At 47.8% G+C, this 13,717-nt stretch overlaps 1 protein-coding gene across 4 annotated transcripts; it reads right to left on the bottom strand.

The window, feature by feature from the left end:
* Positions 1–95: 95 nt before the first annotated feature.
* LOC138821580 (ubiquitin carboxyl-terminal hydrolase MINDY-1-like) lies at positions 96–12,787 on the bottom strand. 4 transcript variants are annotated; one of them, XM_070013969.1, is made up of 10 exons: positions 12,181–12,787; positions 7,249–8,039; positions 6,378–6,435; positions 5,578–5,642; positions 4,877–5,035; positions 3,982–4,084; positions 3,223–3,365; positions 1,550–1,699; positions 862–1,014; positions 96–635 (listed from the first exon to the last, which is right to left on the bottom strand). In XM_070013969.1, exons 2-10 carry the CDS (start codon positions 7,699–7,701, stop codon positions 555–557), a joined length of 1,365 nt encoding a protein of 454 aa, XP_069870070.1. In that variant the 5' UTR covers positions 7,702–8,039; positions 12,181–12,787; the 3' UTR covers positions 96–554. The 4 variants fall into 4 exon arrangements, with proteins under 4 accessions (XP_069870070.1, XP_069870068.1, XP_069870069.1 ...); XM_070013967.1 differs by having other exon boundaries at positions 1,550–1,741; positions 7,249–7,763; positions 12,181–12,786; XM_070013968.1 differs by having other exon boundaries at positions 862–987; positions 1,550–1,741; positions 12,181–12,786.
* Positions 12,788–13,717: the final 930 nt, after the last annotated feature.

Raw genomic sequence — 13,717 nt, forward strand, 5'->3', positions numbered from 1 at the left:
AGGCAGCTTCCTCCCCCCCCCCCCCCCCCTTCCACATTCCTCCATTGGGTCAAATATTTAACCCCACTGCTGCAGGGCAAAACAAACAACCGATCTCAGGAAAGAAATTTATTTGCAAACCCTTAGGAAGGCATTACAAATAACAAAGATAGAAACCCAAATTAAACCCTGAAACAAATGGGAACCAGCCTGCTGGGTAGCCAAGCGCCTTGAGGCAGGCAGGGTAGGGTAGCAGAGGAGAGATGCATTCCAGATAGGGACCCGATCCTAGTGCCTGAGTCTGTGTATTCAATGACTATTCTAGGAGAGGGAATTAGGAACCAGAAATCTTCACCCCACCCCTCCCAGCCTTGCCCTGGCTGGGTGGAAGAGAAGTCAGCAGCACTTGAGGGCAAAGACAGTATGGAGTTTGATCTGGACATTTATGGCCAGCTCTGACTCCAACTAGCCCATAAATAAATGACCCTGCTTGTGTCAAGGGTTGAGGTGGAGAAGTAAGCTAACTAGTCACAGCCTCTGGAAGAAGGGGCAGGTCTGCCCAGCATCAGGCGGGGCTATAGAAGAACACAGTCTGACTCGGGCTTTGGTCTCTGCCGTCGTTCTCCGGCTGGGCGTCCAGATGCAGCTCCTCTCCCCTAAATGGGATTTAACAGTTGGTCATCTAACAACCTTGGAAGCACACGAAGGACAGAGGAGATTCTAGAAGGCAAGTGTCATGATCTGTAGGGAAGAAAGATAGGGAGGGGTGCCAGGAAAAGAGGGACGGAAACCTGGCAGAGAATAGTGAAGGAATAATATTTGTTCTGGACCAGGCAGAGGCAGGTGGCCCAGCGTGCCAAGGGAAGAGCAGAGCAGGCTCACCTGAGGTGACAGGACCCGTGTGTGTGCAGGTTGGACCATTGGCTGTTGTTGATATTCTTCCTGCTGAAGTTGCTGGGCCAGTTCCAAGTCGCTAAGACCCACTGTTCCTTGTGGCTGTTGCTGCTGCTGTAGAGATAAGGCGATCAGGTAGTCCTAAAAAGACCAAAAGTCACCGGGTAGACTAAGGCGTTGGAATGGAGATTCAGGTTATGTTTCTAAAGCAGAGTTTCCTTTAAATTGTCCAGCCCTAGCTGGGCAATACTGATACAATCCAAGCCACTTCAGGAGGCTGTGATCTGAGGATGGCAATTTGAAGACAGACTCTTGTCTCCAATGAACCAACAAAAAGCTGGAAGTGGAGCTGTGGCTCAAGTGTTAGCGTGGCAGCCTTGAGCAGAAAAAGCTAAGAGACAGTGTCTAGGTCCTGAGTTCAAGCCCCAGTAACGGCACATGCATGCATCCACCCACCCACCCCCAGCCCCACCCCACATCTGCAGTCCTTGCCTCTCTGAATTTAAACATAGTGTATTATTCACGGTACCAGAAAATACACACCAAGCAAGGGGATTCTTACAGTGAAGGAGCAGGGGTGTTAAGGGTTATTTCTACATGATAAAATGCACCTAGCCCATTTAGGGTAAAGAGTTCTCTGTGACAAATGAGCTCTCTTCATCTTTCCCATACACACCTGGTCTACCTGCAGCTGCTTTGCTGGGGAGCCACTCCCACCTTCTGCCCCAGGGTCCTGGCCCAGGGAATGACTTAGATGGAAGTCAGAGTCACAGAAGCAGCTGTCTCCGTCCACATTGTGCAGGCTCTCCCATACCACTTGTTCCTCCTGTAGAAAACCCTGGTCGGTGACCAGTAGATACAAGTGACTCTGCCCAAAAAAGGACAGAGCAATTGGTGAGACAGGTGTTTGGACTCAGGTTACTGCTGCCAGCAGGAAGTTAGAGACCTTTTGAACTCAGGTGCTGGTGGCTCTTGCCTATAATCCTAGTCAGGAGGCTGAGATCTGAGGATCATGGTTTGAACCCAGCCTGGGCAAAAACCCAGCCTGGCCATAAGATTCTTTATCTCCACTTAACCACTACAAAGCCAGAAGTAGACCTGTGGCTCAAATGGTAGAGTATTAGCCTTAAGCAAAAAAGCTCAGGGACAGAACCCAAGCTCTGAGTTCAAACCCTAGTACTGGCAGCATTTAAAAAAAAATGTAAAAAGATCTTTTCTTTTTTTTTTCTTTTTTTCTTTTTGGCCAGACCTGTGGCTTGAACTCAGGGCCTGGGTACTGACTGAGCTTCTTGTTCAAGCTAGCGATCTACCACTTGAGCCACAGTGCCACTTCTGGCTTTTTCTGTTTATGTGGAACTGAAGAATTAAACCCAGGGCTTCATGCATGCTAGGCAAGCACTCTACCACTGAGCCACATTCCCAGCCCTGTCAAAAGATCTGAGTCAACTGGTGTGCTGGCTCATATCAGTATGAGCATGTGGGCCTTTCATAAATGTGTGTAGCTGCGGGGAGAGGGAAGGGATGTGAGTATGGTAGAGATTTTGATCAACCCAAGGGCCTGCTTTCAATCCTATATCCCCTGGTCCTCAGAGACTTCTCCCCTCTTCACTTAGTTCCCAGACTGCTCTGGCCACTTGTAACTCTGGGAGACTCACCACGTTCAAAAGCTCCAACTGCCCCTTTTGGGAGAGGCTTACGCTTCCCTGCCCACTGACAGCAGGCTTGCATCCCTCTTTATGGCTCCCTCTGGCCTTGAGATGTGAGCCAAAAGGACCATTTATCACTTCCAGGCAAGAAGCATAGAGTGAGTGCAGAGTTTCCCTCTCCTTTCCCACATATACCAGATAAAGCACTTCCTGTCAGTCTGGGCCCCAGAGTGAAGACAGTATGGGCCAGAATGTAGCTGGTTCCCAATGAACAGGCAGAATAAGTGAGAAATAAGTCATTGTTTTGCTAAACCACAGGATTTTAGGGCTAATGTGTTGATACAACTTAACCCAATATCTTTTCTTAACCCCGCCCCTTTTTTTTGGTGCTTGTCCTGGTACTTGAAGTGGGCCTGGGCGCTGGCCCTGAGCTCTTTTGTTCAAGGATAGCATCTACCACTTGAGCCATAGCCCCACTTCCAGCTTGTTGGTGGCTAACTGGAGAGAAGAATCTCACAGACTTTCCTGCCCAGGCTGGTTTTGAACCTCGATCCACAAATCTCGGTGGTCTTAGTAGCTAGGATTACAGGTGTGGGTCATGGTAGCTGGCTCAATGACCTTCTCTCGACTGAAACACTGACCCAGAGAAAGAGGCATGGGGAAATACCTCACCGCAACCCCTCCACTTCCAAACCCTCATCACCTTGTGCTTAGTCAGCGTGCTGAAGTGGTTGTTTCGGAAAAAGACGCTAAGTTCGCCTTCCTTGGCAGCTGCTGTGAGTTCACACAGGCCATGGTAGGTGAGCTGCGCCGCCGTGGTCTCCAGAAACTGCTCTGCAATCAGGCCTGAAGACACAAAAACCAGAGGAATTTGGCTTAAATTCAAACTCCATGGTCCCCTGAATAGCACCTGAGAGGCTCTGCGTTTGATCCCTGCCATATCATGACACAAACAACAAAATAAATTCCAGCATCAGGAGGATCCTGCAGTAAGCCCTTGTCAGAAGCCTTCCTGAGTCCCATCTTCCGAATCCCCTTCCTAAGGGCTGCGGATGTAGGTCCGTGGTGCAGTGGGTGCTTCACATGTATGTGGCCTGGGATACCATCCTTGGCACGTACAAAAAAAGTTGAGATAAACCTCTTCCTTGAAGCCTGGATACATGTATTCAAGAAATACTCAGCCCTTGAGAAACCGAGGCAGGAAGACAGCAAATTGAAGGCCAGCCTGAGTTACACAGGGAGACCCTATCTCCAGAAAACAAAACAACTGATAAACAGCTACCTTGTTGTCTGGTAATGTATGAAGCACTGGGTTGATACGTCAGTGAACTAAACAGATAATTTATCAGTCTTGTGGAGCTTATATTCTAGTAGGAGGTAGTGGGAGGTGAAAATCAGAAAACAGTAAACCTAAACATTAGCATTCCCGAGTACATGATCCATGAGGAAGCGGGAGTGTCACCTTCTGTCACCAGGTTGGGGTCGCTGGAATGTTTGCAGGTGATAATCTTCTCTACTAGCTGGTTGTAACTCAGTTTCCCAACAGCACCCACAGACTCAGGACTCTGGGAAGATGGGGTGGGACAAAAAAGATATTGAAGCTGGGTGCTGGTGGCTCACACCTGTACTCCTAACTACTCTGGATATCTGAGGATCAGAGTTCAAAGCCAGCCCTGGCAGGAAAGTCTATGAGACTTTTATCTCCAATTAGCCACCATAAAACCAGAAGTGGAGCTATGGCTCCAAGTGGTAGAGCACTAGCCTTGAGAAAAAGAGCTCAGGGACAACGTCCAGGCCCTAAGTTCACACCTATGACTGACAAAAATAAAATAATAAACCAGGCGTCAGTGGCTCACGCCTGTAAACCTAGCTACTCAGGAGGCTGAAATCTGAAGATCACAGTTCAAAGCCAGCCTCGGTAGGAAAGTCTGTGAAACTCTTATCTCCAATAAACCACCAGAAAATCCGAAGTGGCACTGTAGCTCAAGTGGTAGAGTGCTAGCCTTGAGCTGAAGAGCTGAGAGACAGCGCCCAGGCCCAGAGTTCAAGGCCCACGACCAACAAAAAATAAATAAAATAAAATAATAAATTGAATTTTTTTTAAAGAAGGTAAATAAAACCAAGCCACCCCATGATCAAAGGTTCCTGAACATTCGATGTCTACAGAACTAAGCCTATTTGCATGTGATTTGCTTGGATTAGAATGCTACCCCCTAAAAAAAAAAATGTAAGGAATTCAGCACCAGGGTTAGCCCTAGTACTCTTCCCAAACCAATCTAATTTCCACCTCACAAAAATCAGCTTCACTACTGTGAGCATGAGCTGGAAAAGAATCTCCCTGGGCCTCCTGCCCTCACCTGTGGATCGACCAGCCAGCCATGGTACAGAGGTATGCCTAGTAGGTCGAAGATGCTGCATTCGGGCGTATACTCAAAGTCAGAGACGCCTGTGAATCGCACGTTGACATCCAGACCTGTGGCCAGTTTAGGCAACACTGTCATCGCATCATTCACATTCTGCGGACAGAAAAGAAAATGACGGGTAGTCTAGCTTCCTCTACACGACTCATTCCCACCTCCAGAAATAAAACAGCTGGGGCCACCTGTAATCCTAGCTACCTGGGAGGCTGAGATTTGAGGTTCAAAGCGATCCTCAGATCTCAGCCTCCTGAGTAGCTAGGATTACAGGCGTGAGCCACCAGTGCCCGGCTTCCAGGAGACTCATCTACAATTAACCACCAGAAAATCAGAAGAGGTGCTGTGGCTCAAGTGCTAGAGCACTCACCTTGAGCTGAAGAGCTCAGTGACAGTGCCCAGGCCCAGAGTTCAAGCCCCACAACCAACAGAAAAAGAAAAAAGAAAAGAAACCCTCTTTAAGTGCCATAGGTATGCTCAGTAGCCTAGAAGTACAAGGCTCTGAGTCCAAACTTCAGTACTACTCCACTCCCCCCGCCCACAAAAAAAAAAAAATCAACTCTCTTTAAAAGCAGCAAAGGCTTCTCTCAACAGTGCCAGTGTTCCCAAACCTGCAACCCGTCTCTGCAGAGCTATTCCCTTACCTGCTGAAAATTAAGCTGCAGTCCCTCTGACTTCTCTTGGGGCTTGATGGACAGGAGGCAGTCTCCTACAAGGTAAGTTCCCTTATCAATTTACTCTTTCAACTGCCTTAGAAGTTCAGCTTTCCAAACTCCTAACAAATAGGGATACTTATAGTACTACAAATAGTGTCAGAGTTGGAAAAGACCTTAGAGTCTAATCTAAAACCTTCATTTGGCCGGGCGCTGGTGCCTCACACCTGTCCTACTCAGGAGGCTGAGATCTGAGGATCTCGGTTTGAAGACAGCCTGGGCAGGAAAGTCTGTGAGACTCTTATCTCCAATTAAATAAAAAAGCTGGAAGTGGCATTGTGGCTGGAGTGAAAAGTGCTAACTTTTAGCAAAAGGAACATAAGAACAGTGTCCAGGCCCAAAGTTCAAGCTCAGGACTGGCAGAAATTAAAAAATAAACAAAATGTTCTCAGAGGAAGAAAGAAAGTTCCACCAATTTCAGGCAAGGGAAGAGGCTGAGAATATATATGCAGCCCAGTGGTAATAGCGTTTGTTCAGAATACTCAAGGCCTTGGATTCCATCCTCAGCACTGAAAACAAACAAAAAGGCTAAGCACAGGATTGTTGTTATAACCTAGGATTCTGGACACCCTGACCTTTGCTCTCCAGCCTTGCAGAGAAACCCCACCTACCCTTACCATCCCTGCCACACCAAAGCCCCAGTGGGGATCCTTCAGTAGTGTGGACTTTAGGCTGAGGGAATTGCTCTTGGACCCCTTTGGGAAATTCCTCTTCAAGGCCCAGTCACTCACCAAGATGCGCCATTAGCTCGTCTGATGTGATCATTTCCTTCTGGGGGGGAAGCTTCACCTGGAAGTAGAAAGGGTAATTGTGTGGGTGCTTTCCAGCCCAGAGTACAAAGGAGAAACCCATAAGAAGAGAGGGATCCATTGTTAAAGGTAAGGTGTGTGTGTGGGGGGGAGACAAGAGAATGAAGGGGAAGTAAGGCATTCCCAAATCCTAGGGAGTTGTTGAAATAGAACTAGAAGAGAATAGAGCTGGGCACCAGTGACTCACACTTATAATCCAAGCTACTCAGGAAGATCGCAGCTAGAAGCCGGCCCAAGCAGGAAAGTCCATGAGGCTCTTATCTCAGTTAACTACCAAAAAGCTAGTAGTGGAGCTGTGGCTCAAGTGGCAGAGTCCTAGCCAAGCAAAAATGTTCAGGAACAGCTCCCAGGCACTAGCTCCCAGGGCACACAAAGAAAGAACAGAGAATAATCTGGAAGTGTGTGTGTGTGTGTGTGTGTGTGTGTGTGTGTGTGTGTGTGTGTGTGTGTGTGTGTGTGTGTGTGTGTGTGTGTGTGTGTGATGGTAGTAAGGCTTGAATTCAGAGCCTTGCTCCCTTTGGCTTTTTCTGCTCAAGAATGGTGTTCTACCACTTGAGCCACACTTCTACCTCTAGCTTTTTTTTTTTTTTTTTTTTGCTGGTTAACTGGAGATACAAGTTTCTTGGATTCGTCTACCCAGGTTGGCTTCAAACGTAGGTCCCCTGGTCTCAGCCTTCTGAGTAGCTGGGAGTTTGGTGTGAGTGGAATGTTGGAGAAAAGCAGGACAATCCAGGTGAGTGAGGGAAGAATTCTCCCAGGTATTTTCTGAGCTCCCATCCAAACTCTGTCTTACCTTCCACTGCAGAAAGAGGATATTCATGATAGCAAGAAGAGGGCAAGGGCCATTGGTGCTCTGGGTGATAATGGGAGTCCGTTCTCCCTTCCAGGGGATCCACTTTACACAGTAGACATCTAGCTCAGGCTGTCGGGTCCTGGGGGACTGGGGAAGCTCCTGGGCCCTGGAGACTGCTCCTAGTGTCTCTATTTCAGGTGACATGCCACAGGGTGGCCCAGGTTGACTTGGGCTAGTCTCAGGAGGACACGACTCAAGATTATCCCCAACCTGGCCAGGGAGCGAAGCTTGATCTCCTAGCTCCTGTTCTCCATCTGTTCCATCAGTGTTCCTGGCATCCTTGTTTTGCCAGTGCCCATCCCGTTCTGCTGGGACCTTGTGGCTTTCAGAGGTGCCGGCTTCCGTACTCTTGATCTTATCAGGGGCCAAATGTTCTGGCTGAGGGTGTTCCATGGTAGGAAGGAAATCCACTGAAGGGCACTTGAAGGTGTTTTCTGATCTCAGGCCACAATTGCCTAGGCCAATTGTGGTATACAAAAGCAAGATGTGTCCAATAAGAAGACCATTGAGCTGAAAAGGAAAGGGATCTAGAAAAGTGTTAGAAAGGTGTGTGGCCTGCAAAGCTGGCACTAGCACCGGCACTCCTGGCTCTGAGTGGTACCGGGCCCTTCTCAGCTTGTGTAAACAGGACTCAGGCTGAGCAGGTTCCACCTCTAACTTGCTGTAACCTGATGAGAGGAACAGACGGAAGCTTCTGGCTTGAGCGGGAAGAAGCTGGTTGAATTGCTTCCCTAAAACAGAGAATGGCAAGAAATGAAGAAAAGAGAAAAAGGGAGAAAGATCAGGGAAAGAGATGAGGAAACATTAAACTATCTTTTCTTTTTTTTCTGAGTTGTGTGGGTTTTTTTTTTTCTGTCAGTCGTGGGGCTTGAACTCTGGGCTTGTTTTTCTTTTTTTCTGTACTGAGGCTTTACCTCAGGGCCTGGATGCCATCCTTTAGCTTTTTCCATTCAAGGCTACCATTTGAACCACACCTCTACTCTGGCTATTGGAGATGAGTCTCCTGGACTTTTCTATCTCAGCTGGCTTTGAACCTTGATCCTCAGATCTCAGCTTCTTGAGTAGCTAGGATTACACCAGTACCTAGTTTAAATCTATCTTAATACTGTTTGGGGCCTAGGTCTAGGGTCTAGCATGCAAAAGGCCCTAGGTACAATCCCTAGCACTAGTAACTTGTTTTAAAAGGCCAAGAATCAAAAGCAGACTATCCTAATGGCTAATTTGATCGTGAGCTTTGGCTAATTTGATCATGAGCTTACCCAGTAAAAGGAATCACATCCGTAACCCACACAGAGGCAGGATGGCGGAAATTCCTCTGCCTCACACCAAACTCCTCCTCTTCACAGAACATCCTGAGTACACACAGGCTCCGTAGGGATATCTTCTCCCCACCTCACCCCAGGGTTGAAACGATTAATCACCACCTATTTGTTGGGTGGAGTAGAGATGCAGCCTGTCCCCAGCTCTTTATAGTGACAGGGGCAGTTATTCTCCTCAAAGGACTCTGCTGAACCTTACACAATCCCAAACCACAAGCAAAAAGGTTGTGGGAGGGGCTTCCTGTAGGCCGGAGAGGGGAAATGTAGGTTGTGGAAGCTTGAATCCGAGAATAGTTAAGTACAGACTGGGGCATCAGACACAGTCCCCACAAATTCTTTCTGTAAGCTTCTCTTGACAGCTGGAGTTGACACAGCAACTTCTCTTTGTTCTCCCAACTGCCTAAACCCAGAGACACTCCCTTGCCCATTATTCATATGAATATGCATATAATGATTATTTGCACAAAAATAGTCCCTCTGCACTCACTGAACTCATATGTTCTTTTTGTCTGGTTCCATCTAGGTCATGGGATTTTTTAAATTTTATTCATCGATTTTATATTTATTGTGTGTGTGTGCGTGTGTGCGTGCGTGCGTGTGCAGGTATTGGTGCTTGAACTCAGAGCCTAGGAGCTGTACTTTAGTTTTTTCATTCATGACTGGTGTTCTGCCACCTAAGCCACAGCTCCACTTCTGGATATTTGGTGGTTAATTGGAGATAAGAGTCTCAAGTGCTCTTTCTTCTGGCTGGCCTCTAACCTGGATCGTCAGATCTCAGTCTCATGAATAGCTAAGATTACAGATGTGAGCCAGTGGCACTCAGCCTCTTCTTTTTCTTTTAATTTGTGAACACTGGACCTGTTTAACCTGTTCTCTATCAGCACTAAGCACTGAGTCAAGCACAGAGACATTTAATCAACACTCAACAGTAAATGATAAAAAGTCACAAACCCTACTTTCTGTCTTCCCTCTCTCTTCAATCTCCCAGCTCCCTTCCTAGCTCTCTAGTCAGGATTAAAAAAAATGAGGAAAGCCAAGCACTGGTGGTTCACACCTGTAACCCTAGCCACTCAGGAGGCTGAGATCTGAGGATCATGGTTGGAAGCCAGTCTGGACAGGAAAGTCCATGAGACTCTTCAATGAACTACTACTCAGAAAAAGCCAAGAGTGGTACTGTAGCTCAAGTGGTAGAGAGCTAACTTTGAGCACAGAGAAGCTCAGGGACGGAGCCTAGGCTCTGAGTTCAAGCCCTAGGATCAGCAAAGGGAAAAAAAAAAAAAAAGAGAGAGTTGGGAATGTAGCTCAGTGGTTGGGAGCTTCCTCAAGTGCACAAGGCTCTAGGTTTAATCCCCAGCACTGCACACACACACACACACACACACACACACACACACACACACACACACACACATGCTCACACACGGAAAGGGGGATCTATAGGAGAAATTATATTTAGAAATCATCTCTTTTCACTGGGTGCTGGTGGCTCACGCCTGTAATCCTAGCTACTCAGGAGGCTGAGATCTGAGGATCATGGTTCACAGCCATCCCGGGCAGGAAAGTCTGAGAAACTCTTAATCTCCCATAAACCACCAGAAAACCGCAAGTGGCACTGTAGCTCAAGTGGTACAGCGCTAGCATTGAGCTGAAGAGCTGAGGGACAGCGCCCAGGCCCAGAGTTCAAGCCCCATGACTGACGAAAAAAAAGAAAAAAAAAGAAATCATCTCTTTCCTCCTCCAGCTTCATCCATAGCGTCAGGATAGCTGATACAGCTAATGCTATCTATGCTTTCTTTTTGTAAACTTATAGGAATTTTGGGCTGGGGAAAAGGCTTGGAAGGTAAAGATAAAGAACATTAAAATTACTGAAATAAAATAAGCCTAGTCACCCAAACTGATCAAACTCCTGATCCAAATACAATTCATGCTAGTTGCTTTTGGATTAGAATCAGAAATTGTGTGTAGGCCTTACACTCTCTCTCTCTCTCTCTCTCTCTCTCTCTCTCTCTCAGTCTCTCTGTCATTTTCCTTCCTTATACATGGCATTTACTACGAGCTTTGGAGCAGATGCTAGAACATGGGAAAACTGACAAAACCTGAAAGCTTGAAGAAAAGTTAAGACTCTTTTCTACCTAGTACTAGAAATGATCAATCCAAGTGGGGGCTGGGAAGCTAGCTGGCCAGAGGGATAAGCCAGAAAAAACTGGGTGCTCAACATCTAAGGGATGGGCTGGGAAGGTGGCTCAGTGGTAGAGCACTTGCCTTGCATGCATGAGGCCCTGAGTTCGATTCCTCAGCACCACATAAGCAAAAAGAAAAAAGCCGGAAGTGGTGTTGTGGCTCAAGTGGTAGAGAGCTAGCCTTGAGCTGACGAGCTGAGGGACAGCGCCCAGGCCCAGAGTTCAGGCCCCATGAATGGACCGCCCCCCCCCCAAAAAAAAAACACCTAAGGGAATGGAATCTCAGAGAATTGTTCAGAGCTAAGTGGGCAGTACATATAAGAGGGTCCAACCCCCCCTATAAGGGACACTCCCAGTGGGAAGGCAAGGTATATTTCAGTGTAGGAAAGAATGAGGGGGAGATCAGGGTTTTCTTGTTTTAATAGATGTTCTTATTTTATTTATTTATTTATTTTTTGGGTCCAGTAGTGGGGCCTGAACTCTGGGCCTGGGCGCTGTCCCTCAGTTCTTCAGCTCAAGACTAGTGCTCTACCATTTGAGCCACAGCGCCACTTCCGGCTTTTTTCTTTTTGCTTATGTAGTGCTGAGGAATGGAACCCAGGGCCTCATGTATGCAAGGCAAGCACTCTACCACTGAGGCACCTTCCCAGCCCCGAGATCAGGGTTTCATCCTTTTCCTCCTCTTTTCTCACCTCACTTTTTTTGGGGGGGGCTGGGGGGAGTCAGTCATGGGGCTTGAACTCTGGGCCTGGGTGCTGTCCCTCAGCTCTTCAGCTCAAGGCTAGAGCTTTACCACTTGAGCCACAGCGCCACTTCCGGCTTTTTTCTTTTTTCTTTTGTGGTGCTGAGGAATTGAACCCAGGGCCTCAGGCATGCAAGGCAAGTGCTCTACCACTGAGCCACCTTCCCAGCCTTCACCCTCACTCCTTATACTTCCTCTCCAGCTGTAATTATCCTAAGGTGGCAGGTAAAGGGCTTAGAATAGCCTTGACTTCTCCCCAGTCAGTGGCAGTAAATAGCCCCAGAGTGGAAGAAATGTATCAAATAGGTCTGGATGTAGCTTCAAGAAGCCATCATCCACTCCCAGGAACCATCTTCTCCCCTCAAGTCCCATGCTAATCTCCTCAGTTTGACCCAAATCTTCAGAAGAACTCCCACACCACTACAACGCACTGTCAACCTGCTCCGGAGGAGGGAGGGTGAGTTGGAGGAGGGAGGGTGAGTTGGAGGAGGGAAGAAATGGAAAGACCAAGCAGTGCCTCTTACATATTCCTTCTGCCTTAGTTCTTCTAACCCATTCACATAGTGGAGAGGGAAAGAAAAAAAATCATTAAAACAAAGTTTGTCTGTTGTTGTTGTTGTTGTGTTTTTACCTTAAAGAGGTGGGTGAAGCTCCAGGAAGGTGGTGGGCTCAGCTCTTCGGCAGCTGGACTGCGAGGGGTGGACACCAGGGCCCCCCACCAGGGCCAGCTGCTGCCTTCCAATAGTCAACGCCAGAGCTTGGACAGGCTGACACACGTTCAGAAGCGCTGCTGTCGTTGCCGTCCTAGCCAGATCATGGCCACTTCCAGACTCACTTCCAGGATTGGGGAGCCCCCCGCAGAGGGGTGAGGACAAGTAGAGGTGCAGACAAGATGCTCCCGGTGGTTCTCAGCGCCTTCCGAATTCCTGAGTGGCAGAGTGGAACAGTGGTGCCGCTCCAGGCCCTGACTGCACACGCTGGTTTTCAAAGGAACTTTGTGGTTATTCTTTTTCTCTTCTCTCTTTCTTTTTTTCTTTTGCCCATCGGGACAAAGAAAAATTAATCAAGGACAAGCTCCTAAGAAGAGGAAGGGCCTACCTCGCACTGAAGGACTTCCATTATGGCCTTCTGACCCGGTCAGCAGCCTGCTGATCAGCAAAGAGAGAGAGAAATAAGGAGAGAAAAACAACAGACCCTTTCTCTTCCCTCCTCCCGCGGCTTGGAAGGGACGGAGCGCTTGTGCCTCTCTGGTGAGAATGGGGAAGAGCAAGTGCCGTGGCTGGGCGGGGAGGAGCAGGGCTGGACAGCAGCAGCGTAGTGACAGTCCTTTCTCCTCCCCACAACTTGCTCTGTACCCAAAAAACCTGGTCACAGAGCATATTTGCAGATTTACTCATGTAATTCTTTTTTAATTTCCTGCTCTGGTGTTTAAAATAAAGTCTAGAAATAAAATTGGTTGGGTTTGGGCATCCAGTGTACACAGAAGAAGGTGTGGAAGAAACCCAGGCTCTCAGAAAAGAACACTGTCGGGAGAGAACCATCAGAGCAAGGGGAGATTCAATGCTCCGAACCCTGATTTCAGATTCAGCCTCTTTCTCAGTTTCCAGCTTGTGGGAGCAAGATAAGCTGGTAGGAAGCTAGTGGTAAGGAAATGAAAGAATCGATTAATAAATGAGGGGACATTTGATACATTTGATGACAAAGGGGTTTTTTTCTTCATTACTCTGCACTACTTTGGGGCTGGAAAGTGGCCGCTAAGGAAAGTCAAAACCTAGCTCCACATTCTGTGTGTGTGTGTGTGTGTGTGTGTGTGTGTGTGTGTGTGTGTGTGTGTGTGTGTGTGTGTGTGTGTGTGTGTGTGTGTGTGTGTAGCTCTACATTCTGGGGTGTGTGTGTGTGTGTGTGTGTGTGTGTGTGTGTGTGTGTGTGTGTGTGTGCGTGTGCTGGTATTGGGCCTTAAACTCAGAGCTGGGATACTGTTCCTTAATTATTTTGCTTAAGGCTGCTGCTCTACCACTTGAGCTACAGCCTCACTCTGGCTTTTTGGTATTTAGTTGGAGATGGGAGTCTTAGAGACTTTCCTTCCAGGGCTGGCTTGAAATAGTGATCCTCAGATCTCAGCCTCTTGAGTAGCTAGGATTGCAGGTGGGAGCGAACCATCAGCCCCT

The sequence above is a fragment of the Dipodomys merriami genome, unplaced genomic scaffold, assembly GCF_024711535.1.
Source record: "Dipodomys merriami isolate MVZ:Mamm:240054 unplaced genomic scaffold, mDipMer1.0.p SCAF_92, whole genome shotgun sequence".
Lineage (NCBI taxonomy): Eukaryota > Metazoa > Chordata > Mammalia > Rodentia > Heteromyidae > Dipodomys > Dipodomys merriami.